The sequence below is a fragment of the Myripristis murdjan genome, chromosome 5, assembly GCF_902150065.1.
Source record: "Myripristis murdjan chromosome 5, fMyrMur1.1, whole genome shotgun sequence".
Classification (NCBI taxonomy): Eukaryota; Metazoa; Chordata; class Actinopteri; order Holocentriformes; family Holocentridae; genus Myripristis; species Myripristis murdjan.
In genome coordinates, this window is record NC_043984.1 from 32179234 (window position 1) to 32192039 (window position 12806).

General features: G+C 41.8%; 2 protein-coding genes across 3 annotated transcripts in view; one reads left to right on the plus strand and one right to left on the minus strand.

Annotated features, from left to right (window-relative positions):
* Positions 1-12806, minus strand: part of aldh1l1 (aldehyde dehydrogenase 1 family, member L1) — a 37754-nt gene that overhangs the window by 15387 nt on the left and 9561 nt on the right. The gene's annotated exons all lie outside the window — the stretch shown is intronic.
* LOC115359382 (zinc finger and BTB domain-containing protein 49-like) lies at positions 580-11218 on the plus strand. 2 transcript variants are annotated; one of them, XM_030051823.1, is made up of 2 exons: positions 580-928; positions 8571-11218. In XM_030051823.1, exons 1-2 carry the CDS (start codon positions 730-732, stop codon positions 9368-9370), a joined length of 999 nt encoding a protein of 332 aa, XP_029907683.1. In that variant the 5' UTR covers positions 580-729; the 3' UTR covers positions 9371-11218. The 2 variants fall into 2 exon arrangements, with proteins under 2 accessions (XP_029907683.1, XP_029907684.1); XM_030051824.1 differs by lacking the exon at positions 8571-11218 and adding an exon at positions 4873-5618 and having other exon boundaries at positions 586-928.

Here is a 12806-nt window from a genome sequence, read left to right on the forward strand (position 1 = left end):
AACATATGAAATAGTATAGACAGTATTACCACATGTGCATGCCACAGGTGTAAACAGTTTTTCAAAAATATTAATCAACATAAAAAAACAACATTCTGAAGTCCTCCTAAACCGTATTCACAACTCTAAGCCATGTTTAACTAAATTCAGGATCTTTGCACAGTCTTAGTTGATGCATCTGCAGAGGATGTGAATGCAGCAGCTGGGAAATAGTTTTTCTTTTACCTTTTTTTTCCCAACTTTGCCTCACTTTGCAAAGTTGGATCAACCAAATACGCGTAATTTTAAGACTTTGAAGAGACATTGCCATAAAAAGTAAAGGAATTTTTTTTTCTTTAAAATCTCCGACCCTATAATATCAGACTTTTCAGTTTTGTTTTGTTTTTTTCCACCACTTTAAATTTTCCCCGGCATTCAACGGGCCTAATACGCCAATATGCTACTACTGGGAATTTAGTGTTGTTGTTTTGTTTTTTGCCTGTCAACCGACACACACTCCAGATGGGCAGTCCAGTAGGTGGCGGTAATGCGTCTGCAAGCTGGTTGGCCAACCGCAATTATGCTTAAAGAAGAAGAAGATGAAGTAAAGCGCTGCATGTCGTAAGAGGCGAAGAAGAAGAAGACGCCGCGGCGGACTCCTGCTAGCAGCTAACAAGCAAACAATTGCAGCGAAATATTAAATAATCTCGGTAAGAAAATATAAATAGTTTGGAGGAGACGGCTGGCAGAATGGCCACCGCGACGCTCCAGTCCTTCAACCTCTTCCTGACGGAGAGGTTAACCGCCGCGGCCGTGGACATTTTCGGGTTTGTGGAGAAGACGGTGCTGGAGTACCAGGAGGAGGTGCAGCGGACCCGGCAGGAGAACCAGCGGCTGCAGCGGCTGCTGGACCTGCTCTACCAGCCGGAGGTCCGGCTACACCGGGCAGGTCTGTCCCCACCGCACACACACACACACACACACACACACACACACACACACACACACACACACACCTGCACACACACACACACACACACACCTGCACACACACACCTGCACACCTGCCCCGGGTCACACACCACCGCCGGGGGTTTAGCTCAAATTAACGTTGGGTAGAAAAGCCATGCTAGCTAGCTTGAAATGGATACTATTTTTTATTTTTTTTATTATTATTTTTTTTTTGTATCTTTATGAAAATACAGTTAAACATACCAACATTTCAGTCATGTACTTACTATAATGTATAAATAAACAAGAGTATGAATTAAAAAAAAAAAAATCAAATGAGAATATCATGGGGGGAACAGACTTTGTTAATATAAAATCATTAAAAAAAAAATAATAATAATAAAACGCATCAGTTATTCCTCTTCAGAGAGTTCACTCTACACATGGACAGATTTTACTTTTTTTTTTTTTTTTTTTAGTGTTTAAGTTTGATAGAAACTGATAAGGATGATGGACCTGCATCACTGTAAAACCTGACGAAGTAAAGGATAGACTTTTCAAAATACAGAGTTGACAGTTGACACAACGCAAAAGTGGCAATGAAGTAGATAAAAATAATCATTGTTTGTCATACCATAATACTGACTGTTGTTTCTGGGGCTGAGGCGATATGCTTATCTCGATTTGATGCTATCGTGATACTTGGCTGCCGATTTGATGTGAATTGTGATTTGCTGTTATGATTTATTGCATGTTTTGGTTTTTGAATTATCCTCTAGTTTGTGGTCGTAATGTTTCATGAGGCTGTGATTATCCTAGAGGTCACTGTAGGTAATTTTATGTAGCGAGGTCAAGGATCATTGAGTCTCCGCTTTCCAGTCAAAGCCAATTGATGCAACTCCAAGACTGTTTAGGCCCCAGTCCATTTTACAAAAGGCCAAAAGAACACATGTGGACTGCAGGGTTTGTGGCCCAAACTGCATGGGATTAGCATGAGGTGGGCATGTCTGCAAAGGGGAGAGCCGTGGCTGCCCAGAGAACCCGTTTTCATTCACACATCTGGAGGTCAGAGGTCAAGGGACCCCGCTGAAAATGGCCATGCCAGATTTGGAGAAGATGTTTAGTTGTCTTGCTGACAGTCTAGCCTGACACACTTGGTACCAACAGATTCTTTAATAAAGAAAAGTAATAAAATAATTCAATAATAATAATAAAAAAACAAGATTAAAAAAATTAAGAGGCATTTTGGATTTATGAGTTGAACGTGGTTGAACTTTATGGCCCTAATGAAACACAGGATCTGAATTCAGACCTCCGCCTACACGTGACTTAGGGAGAGACGAGCCACTGGAGCCCCTGACTTTCACCTCCCTAGTGTTATAAAGGGGCAGCGGCAGGACTCCTCATTCTCATGAAATTCAGCCCCTCCTGTTTATTAGTGTCTGTGTGCAGAAGAGGGCTCGTCAGTTTTCTAGTTAAACCACAGGACATGGTGTCATTCTTGTAACTCTATCCTATATTAATCATGTTGTTTTTTTTCAATAATGTGAATTTCTGGGATGATGTCATGAGTTTTTGTTATATGATTTAGCTGTTTTATATTAAAATGCTGAAAATGTTGGAAAAATTAAAAAATGCGATGACCGGTCGTGACCAGAATGTATTTATCACAGCTGTGAGCTCTTAATCTCGTTGAGCGAACCTGAAATGCCTTGTTCCTTCTTAATAAAGTTACAGTGAAGTTATTTCAGTGTGCGGTGGTGAACCACGGTGCTTTAAAGGTAGCAAACTGAGCATTTTGTTAAAAATCTGGATGGGATGAGTTTGTGAGATAAATGAGATGCGGGGTTTCTGCGGGACGACCAACATCGCTGGCAGGATTTCAGATTTGCCGTTTTAAAAAGTCTGGAAGAAACAAACTGTAATAAACAGTGGAGACCAAAGGCGGTCGGCCATCAAAAGCATTTTTATTATCGATCGAGTCAACAGAATATAAATTATTTCTTATGGGCTGTCAGCCATAAGGTGGAAGAATCTTGCTGCCTTCGTGCGCTCCATACAAGCTCGTACTTCCAAGTTCTCCAGTCCCAAATAACTCACTCGTTTACTTTTCAGTCAGAAATAACCAAATGAACCCTGAGGTGTCTGGTACGCTTCAACTTGTATTTGACACTTTACTGGGTCATTCAAGCACATCGCTCTTATAATTGCAGTATTTCTAACAGCAATTGAATGCAGCATTCGCTTGCTGCCGTTGTGACTGCTGGAGCGGTGCAGAGCAAATACAGAAAAATAACGAGATGAGGTAAATATTTGGACTTTTAGACCCATAATGCAGTAGTTTGGCGACAGAATACTTGAATTATTAAGCTGTAATTTAAAGGTCATTTTGTGACTATTTAATTAGGCTTTTAATAAGTTTATTTGTCATATTTTCTTCCAGACATTTTGGACATCAGGAAGCTGCTTGCTTTACCAGACAAAATCAGACATACAGGGCCTGTCAGCGAAGTAAACCTGGTTTGGAAAATTTCCACGACACTGCACCATTTACAATCCCATTTCTGTTGAAATGATTTTATCATCTTGCAGTTTACCGTAATTCCAGTGTGTGTGTGTAAAACTGTGTATGCGAACGATTATCATCGCAGAGCTGCAACTGTGTGAGGTGATGGTGCCTTCCAGTGCACATTTGTTGATGTCACGTCAAGCTGTAAGTGATATCAAGTGAGAGCTAAAACTGCACATCCACACATTGTGCAAAAATTCCTGTGAATGCATCATTGCCATTTGTAAATCTGATTATGTTAATGTGAATAGTTTACATTGCATGTCTGAGGAGGTCTGAGGAGCATATGCATTTAGGGCATGTCCAAGTCCACTTTTGCTATTTTAACAACAGAAAAAAGGGTCATTGTGTCAGGCGCTTGGTTCACAAGGGTTGTACTGAGTCTCTTCATTAATCCTGGCTATGTTTTGGGAGTAACATGCAGTAAACCAATCAGAGCGCCATCTCCCATCCCCTTTAAAAGCCAGGTGTGTCACACCTTGGTGGATTGCTGTTATAATGGAGGATTTTCCAGGTAAGAAAGAAGGCTTCTCTGCAGAGGAAACAGATCTGCTCGCGGCGTCCCTATGTGTGGAACAAGCAGAGTGGACGCACGCTGGCGCCCCCTGTGTAGGCCTGCAGTACTGTCTTGGTAATATAGTTCCCTTAAAATGACAATGACAACTGCACCAGTGCCTTCACACCTGCTGTTTGTTGGTCAGTCGCTTCCAACTGCCTCGAGATGTGCCAACAGTGAGCCTGACTGCACCTCATTGTAGGACCAACACACCCATCGGCGCTCAAATAGGCACAAGCACATTTGCTATTTACACAACGTGGGCGCTGGACGGAAACATGCCGGTTGGAAACCAGCAAAGACACTCGTGTTTCACTTGGCGCTGCTTTGCACCGGGAGTAAGATTGAGCCCTCAGTGTTTCACATGAGCTTTTCAAACCTAGATGTTTTTACTTGTGTACATTTGCCTCTCGATGGGCAGTGGGTCTGCTGACTTCTGTTTACATTAAACACAGACTATTAAATGGGACAGCTAAGTGATGACCGCCCCCTTCATTTTCCCTTCTGGATATGGAAGTTTGAATTAGGACAAGACTGCCACCTATAATGATGGCATCTCTTATGAGGCCTGAGTGAATAGCTAGTGATGCTTGCACTGTTTGCTTTAAAAGTGTAACTACAGTTATCAAATCCAGTACAGCATTTGTCCTTGTTATCTATATCCTGTTAAATGTGTATGCTCTGCTGCTGCGACGACCAGACTCCCCCCATGGGACTCATTCACTATTGATCAAATCTAGTGTAATCATGTGTGACCAGAGGATTGTTGTCGCAGCTGTAAGCATTAATAACGCGTTTATCCCATCCATTGTTACAGACTCAGGGCAGATTGCTTTCCCTGCACCCACAGAGGAGCATTCCCTGCAGACACCGCCGACCAAGGAGGAGTGGATTCCCAGCGTGGGCCAGGGGAAGCCGGGACCCCTGCCCGTTAAAGAGGAAAAGCAAGAACTCTGGACCGGTCCTGTGGAGCAGCAGGTCTGTCCGGACTACGGCGGCGAGATACTGGTTACCACAGTTGGACAAAATGCAGAAAACACGACGAAACCAGAAGGGGACGAGGATCAGGTGCCATCGTCCACTGCGGGTCCGAATTGTGAAAGGAGTAAAAACACCTACACTTGCACTATTTGCAGTCAGGATTTTCTGCATAAAATACACTTCTTGCGGCACACAGCAACTCATTCAAGGAAGAACCGTGTCACCTGCAATGTGTGCGGCAAGACAAGCCAGACCAAGAGTGACATGAAACGCCACATGAAGGCCCACACGGAGGAAAAGCCCCACAAATGTCCGATTTGCGGAAACAGATATAAACTGAAAAGCCACATTAAGGAACATTTAAGGACACACACCGGGGAGAGGCCGTTCGCCTGCTACATATGCGGGCAAAGTTTCAACAGATGCACCACCATGAGTAAGCACGCCAGACTAAGACACAAAGAGTATAAACCGTACAGATGCCCGCAATGCGACGAGCGCTTTCCCGTGCTGGTTGTGTTCAGGCAGCACATGAAGAGCATCCACGATGTCACCTTAGCTGTGTGAAGGGCTAAAGGTGTTTAATATCGCCGGCCGCTGATGTTAAAAAGCTCTTGACGGCTGATATGGTCATTGTGTTTGCTCTCTGACAGACTTAACCTGTAACTAACTGGAGCTTCATGCGCACAATAAACATCCAAAAGCTTTCAGACTCTTGTGAGATCAGTGTGTTCACTTGCATCTGCCCACAAAATGTCTACAGTGCCTTGATTACTGTATGCAATCAATGTTAATTTTGACAGCCACTTTAATTTTAGTTTTAGTCTTCTTGACGAAAATGCTTATTAGTCTTAGTCACATTTTTAATAGTTTTAGTCTTAGTCGACGAAAATTTAAAATATTTTCGTTGAGTTTTAGTCATACACATACACGCACGTATGTTTTTAAAGTTTAAACTAATTGAATCATGCCAATACAGGTAGACTCTCCCATACTCAGGATTGTACATTACACACATGTAAAATTGATAACTGTGGAATCACTGGTCATTACACAAAGACAGTCAAGAAACAAAACATTCTTTCTTTTCGATCGTGGCTTTATTTCTGAGAACCAGACCTTGAGTGTGCTGTGCCACTAGAATTTATGCATTTGACTATTATGACGTAAAACTTGACAGACATCAAAATATACAACCCCAGTCTATATTTACCTGTTTGTTTTAGGTTAGGTAAATTTGCTGACTTGTAAGTGCAAGTCCATCACCATCACCGGTTTGTGTTACCGTGTGTGTGTGCGCGCAGGCTGCCTGGTAGCCTCATTTATACTGTGTCGTAGGACGGATACGCACTGCGAACATGACCGTGATCGGTGTGGGATTGTAGCCTATCAGCTGTGTTCACCGACACCGGTCGATACGATACGATAAACTTTATTGTCCCGCTCAGGGAAATTTGTCTTGGACTTGTAGCTGCGCCATGAATGCCTTGATGGCCACAATGACACAAACAACCTCAGCCATACCAACACCAACAATTACATAACATGACAGTATTGCACATTACCCACAACACATACATATCGCCATATTGCACTCATCCCATAATATAATACATACGTACACCGCATTACAAAAAAAAAAAAAAAAAATCATGCTGAAAGATCACCATGGTAAAGCGCAATAAAAATTATTACACAAACTTCAGCCTTGAGCAGCATTGTTAAGAAATGTAATGGAGATAGGAACAAATGAATTCTTAAAACAGTTGAGTTTGCAGTGAGGGACTCTGTATCGTCTGCCTGAGGGTAGGAGGTCATACTCTGAATGAAGGATGTGCGAGGGGTCATTTACTATCCTCTGGGCTTGCCTTAGAACAGTTTGTTGGTAAATGGACTGCAGGGTCGCTACCGCGGTGTGGGCTTGTAGCCTATCAGCTGTGTTCTCGGCGCATCTCCGGCGTACACCACACACATTCTCAACCAAACATGCCACAGAATGCATTGCTCATATTTTGAGCTTTTGGCAGACAGATAATGTATTTTGAAAGTCCACTACACCACCTACTAACATTTTCGTCTCGTCATGACAAAAATACACGCACGTCTCGTTATGTTTCCATCATCAAAGAGCTGTTTTTAGCTAGTCATCGTCCATCTTCGTCATGAAAAAAAGGGTCATTGGCGTAAAAATTTCGTCATCATAATCATTGACTAAAGTAACACTGTATGGAATTAGCTCTTCTGGGTGCTTTATTCTTGTGGGCTGTTCATGTCTGTTACTGTAATCCAACTGATTTGTGTTTTTTTTCCCTGTAGAAAACCACTTAGTAACATTTTTTGAAGTGCTACACCAATAAAATTGTATGCAATTATTTATTTTGCAGCATTTTCATTTCATATTTGTTTGTAACCCTACTAGAACTCATTGGTGATTTAAAAAAAAAAGTCATTCTTTTCATTCATACAGTTCATCAAAGTCATGTCAAAAGGTCGCACCATTAAAGGAAACACTATACGGTTATTTTTACTACCTGAGGCCAAGAAGTGCTTCTCCTGTGCCAAACTTGTACCACTTTATTTCAAATGTTTTTAGTCTTACTATTTTTGTTTGCTTTTCAAATTTATGCTTAATGTGAGTATCTCAAACAACAACACGGGTCCCATTATTAAGTATGGCTTTAACGCTGTGTAAATACAACTAATGGCCTCATACTTCTCCCTGAGTGAGATTTGTATATCGAAGGTTGTCACATGCAACATATTTAACGCTCAGAAGTTCTCGCATGCTTGTCATTTAAATTAACTTTTTTTTCTAATCTCAGCAGATGGATCCTAATTGAAGATTAGCAAGTTTTCCAATGCAAAAAGTGTTTTCATTGACACTTATTTGGAGTTGACTGACAGAGCGACACACCAAGCAGACCTCAGAAAACTACCACCAACTAAGGCAGATGCTCAGACTGCTGTAGTCTTAATTCATAACAAAAAAAAAGATAAAGAACCAAACATTATCCCTTAATTTTCACACCATGCTTAAACAGTTTCATTTTTGTCTGTTGAGACATTGCAGGTTGCACTTGCGTACTTGGGGAAGAGATGAAGCTTAAAAAAAACAAGCAGCCCCCTCACTGTGTGCTCTCTTGTCGTTTGCTTTGCTCATTTCTGTTTACCTTTTCATGGGCCCTGATTAGCTTTACCTGAACAGCCAATCAGAAAGCTCTCTTGTACCGATAACCTCTGCTGCCGGTTCAACATGATGAATCAGCTACTGGGTTGCTGATTAAGGCCGTTGAGTGCCAACACCGCAGGACACGCTGCAAAAACTAGGGTGATGGTCGGTCGCAGATCCTCCGTAGCAGCCTAATGAGGACTGACAGCTGATGGTTGGCTTGGGGGTGTCGGGGCCTCTTACGGCTCCAGGGCAGATGTTCAAAAAGATCTAAAGGGCTAAACTACCCATGATGGGTGTAGAGAAGGGACTCCACACCTACTGATGTTAACTTTGGTAACATATTTCTGCTTCTATCTTTGCAGATGCCAAACAGGCGACTCTATCTGTTCCAGCGGACGTGATTGCCCCGAAGCAGCAGGAGTGGAGCCCCATTTTAGACCAGGAGGAGCCGGGACCTTCACATATTAAGGAGGAGGAGGAGAAGCAGGAACTCTGGACCAATGGAAATGAGGAGCAACTCTCAGCGGAGGACAGCGACGAGGGGGACGCCTTGACGAAAGAACTCATCAAAACAGTTCAGGAGCTGGAAAACAACGCAGCAACCGAGAGGAACAGTGAGCCGAAGCTGTCCGACGCAGAGGATCCGGATCCGGATCCGGATCTGGACGACTCCGAGGCAAAGACGAGCAGCACGACCTTGTATCGCTGCCATATATGCAATTACATTTTCACCAAAAAAACTGTGCTCAAGTGGCACCTCAAGACCCACGAAAGCAAGACACATGATGGCAAAGGGAACTTTGACTGTCAGATATGTGGTAAGCATATACCTTGCCAGAGTAACCTGCAGAATCACATGAGAGTCCACACGGGAGAAAGACCCTACAGCTGCCATTTTTGTGGGAAGTCTTTCAAACTGAAAGGGCATATGACAGAGCACATAAGGACTCACACTGGGGAGAAGCCCTTCAGCTGCCACATCTGTGAAAAGTCTTTCAATCGAGGTTCAACCTTAAGGAAACACGTTTTGGTCAAACATAAAGAGCAGAGACCGTACAAATGCGAGGACTGCGATGAGCTGTTTACTGAAAGGCTGCTGATGAAAAGGCACATGCGAAAAGTTCACGGCATCAAGCTGTCCACGGGACAGATGCCCGTCTGAGAGAACTTCAGACAAAGTCTGACTGCTGTGTGATGCAGATTGCATGTGATCAGAAATGTCAGTGGAGGATGGGGAACATTAACAGAGGCCTCAAAGGGATGTAACTACAATAAAACTCTTTTGCTGTAGAGATGAAGCTGGGCAACTGGAAGGACGAATCATCCGAAGGAAGCGACTGTTCTTTTCAAAAGGCAAACATCAAATGTGACTTTCGATACAACAAAATACTTAAAGAGCAGCTGTAGACTCGCTCATGTTCGTGTACTGCCTCACATTTTTGTAATTGTGAACCTCTTACTGAAGGTCCAGCGGTGCCCATTTCACTACGTCCTGTGTTTGTAGCTTTGGTGATTATTGATAGTAGCTACAGAATTTTATTGTGCGACACAGGAACCACCAGCTATTCAAGATTATAAAACAATGGTCTATATCAGTGTGTGACCATCCTCTGTTTTGAATCAGGATTTGTCTTAAAACTCTAAACAGAGTTGACTACATTAACATCTGAAACTGTTTTGAACCAGTGACTCCGGTGTTGCACAGTAATAGCCCACTGCTAATTACCAAAGGCTATGAGTATATATATATATATATATATATATGTGTATATATATAAGTGAGTTCTATTACATTTTTTTTCTTGTGCCAAAGTTCAGTTATGAGCCTGATGTAAACCAGGTGTGTTAACCTGCAAATATAAGACTTGAAAGTCCCCCCAGAAAACAGACTTGGGTGAAATGCGTCACTGTAGTATTTTGTGTTTTCTGTCTTACTCATTCGTGTAGCTGAACGAATAAGAAAAGTAAAATGTCAAACCAGAAAGTTTCCAGGCTAGACTAGCCAAGGGCAGTCAATTATGACAACTGTAAAAAGGTTAAGCAAGACGCTGCAGAAAATTAGGTTCAGACTCAATGAAACGTGAAGCTTTAACCCGCGTCACCTGAGGAGATTTCCCCTGAGCGACAAGGCCCGAGCAGGAAGATTACATTCACATTGTACGGGGAGGAAGGTGGAGGTGGGAAAGATTCCCATTTCTACGGCTGGCAAGGTTTCACATCAGCTAGAGAGATGAAGGGTGATCAAGAAAATAAAGTAAAACAACATTACATTTCATCAAATCCATATCAAATGGTAACTCCATTAAACTGCTAATTTCACAAAAACTGGTTTGTGATGCATTTGAGCTTCTGTAGGTAACTTTCCTTAATAATTTTGACAGACCAACAGTATACACAGAGAGTCCGATCCAAACTCAATGCACGGAGAAGAAAAATCCGGTCTTCCAGGCTGTTCCTGGCAGTGTAATCTCATTAATTTCGGTTTTTAAAAGCATAACGGGATGAATCAAAACAGCCAATCACCTTAGTCCAGTCACGTCATGTGCACAAGACACTGAATCTCAAGTGGGTGCTGTTTGGTCACGTCATGTGCACAAGACACTGAATCTCAAGTTGGTGCTGTTTGAATTCAAATGCTCAAAACGATAGTCTGCCCACTTCAGAGTCACCCACGGACTTAAAATTTAGATTTATTTACATTTGGTTGCCACTTTCCACATACTTGAAAATGATTTAGTATCTTACTGTAAAATACAAGATTCCTTGAAATTGCAAGTTCGATGTTGACGTGAACGCTGTTTACAAATCTGAAGATGTGCTAAATACAATATGACATATTTGTCCTATTGCAACCTCATTTAAAAGAACTCTTCCTGAAACAGTAAAACTCAGAAATTGATGTATAATCATCTCCATCAATCACAATGAGCCTCACATACAGCCAGTTTAGACCAGGGTAGGTTGTGCAAACTGTCTGTAAATCAACTTATATATATATATATATATATATATATATATATATATATATATATATATATATATATATATATATAATTTTTTTTTTTTTTTTTTAAACATGTAAACCAATGATTTACTCGCAAAGACTGTTTAAAATCACCAGAGGGTTTGATGTCACACTAAGGCTGACACTGGTGGAGATCATCATCATCACTCTCTGAGCTTAACTGTCTCAGGAAAAGTGCAGAAATGGACAGGGGCTTTAAAGGGTAATGAAACCCAGGCAGAGAATCTAGGTTTTGCTGCCATCTAGTGGTTGAATTGTTTACCCTGCTGCAGTGATGTTAGTGTGCCTCGTTTGGCTATCCTGCATCTCTGCTGGGTTTGGTCAAAGTGCAGCAGACAGGGAAAGATCACAATCAGGAAGATGACGTAAAAGTTGCACTGTCATAACCAAATGGCCTACAGATGTCTTCACCTGCCACTCTGAATTAGTCAAGCTGTGCTAAAAACTCTAGCAGAAATACTGTATGTGCCATGTTGGAGACACTAATGGCCGGATTATGGTTCATAGCTCTTGTTGTCAGTGGGAGGCCTGCGTTGGGGGCTACGTGGGGTCTGCGTAGTTACAATTTTTCGGAGGTGCGCGGCAAGGCTCTGCGGCGGTTGCACAACCCCCGTACGCTCCGCTTACGCAGAAGCATAATCCGGCCTTAAGAAAGAAAAGACAAATAGTGCATCTTTAAAGTCAGCTTTCTCTGGTGCAGGTTTCAGTGACTCCAGAGTTTAATCTGGGCAAACGGGATGACGCTCCAGTTTCTCTGTTTATCCCACGTTGGAAGTGTTACGTTTACTTACCTCAATCCAGCATTAATTTTTATTGTCTTATGGTTTTCCTTCTCATGTTAGATTTCTAACTTTCTGTTTTCATGTGAAGCGCTTGTTAACTGTTTTTTTTAACGTGCTATATAAATAAAATTTATTGGTGTTCTTCTTACTGCTGTGATTATGTTGATAACCTGCGTAGCCTCTCTGTAAAATATCCACCAATTATCAAGCGTCCTGTCCTTTGAGGATAGCCTAATCTATTTTAGGTATATCCTAAAAACTATTTAATAAGAGCAGTTGTAACTCTTGTTGACCTGTAAATATGGCACTGTGGAATGACTTAAGTACTTTTTGGTCTAAAAAATGGGCTGATTTGACAGGAGTGCATGCGCAACGGTAGTGAAAATCTGAAACGTGATCATTATTGAGTGGCAGATTTGACTCCAGCTGTGATAATACAGTTTCTCAGGATATACACCGTGCATAAATTCTGCTGCAAACTGAAAGTAAACACATTTAGTGTCAACTGCATTCAGTGAGAAAGCAACCGCATGGAAACACAAAGGACAGTTGCACATCTAAAAAGGGAATTATTTAAAACATAAGCTATCAAATGGATCCCCTTGTTTTACTGACCTAAAATGATGAAACAAGACTGGCATTGTAAAGCGTTTGTATTTGATTTCACTGGACTGTAACTCAGCAGGGCGTCTTGTTTCTTCACACCATGAAAAGAAGAAACATCAAAGATTTTATATGGAGAAAACCTCTGGAGTCAAATCTGAACCAAGGCAGAGAAATCTTAAAAGGCA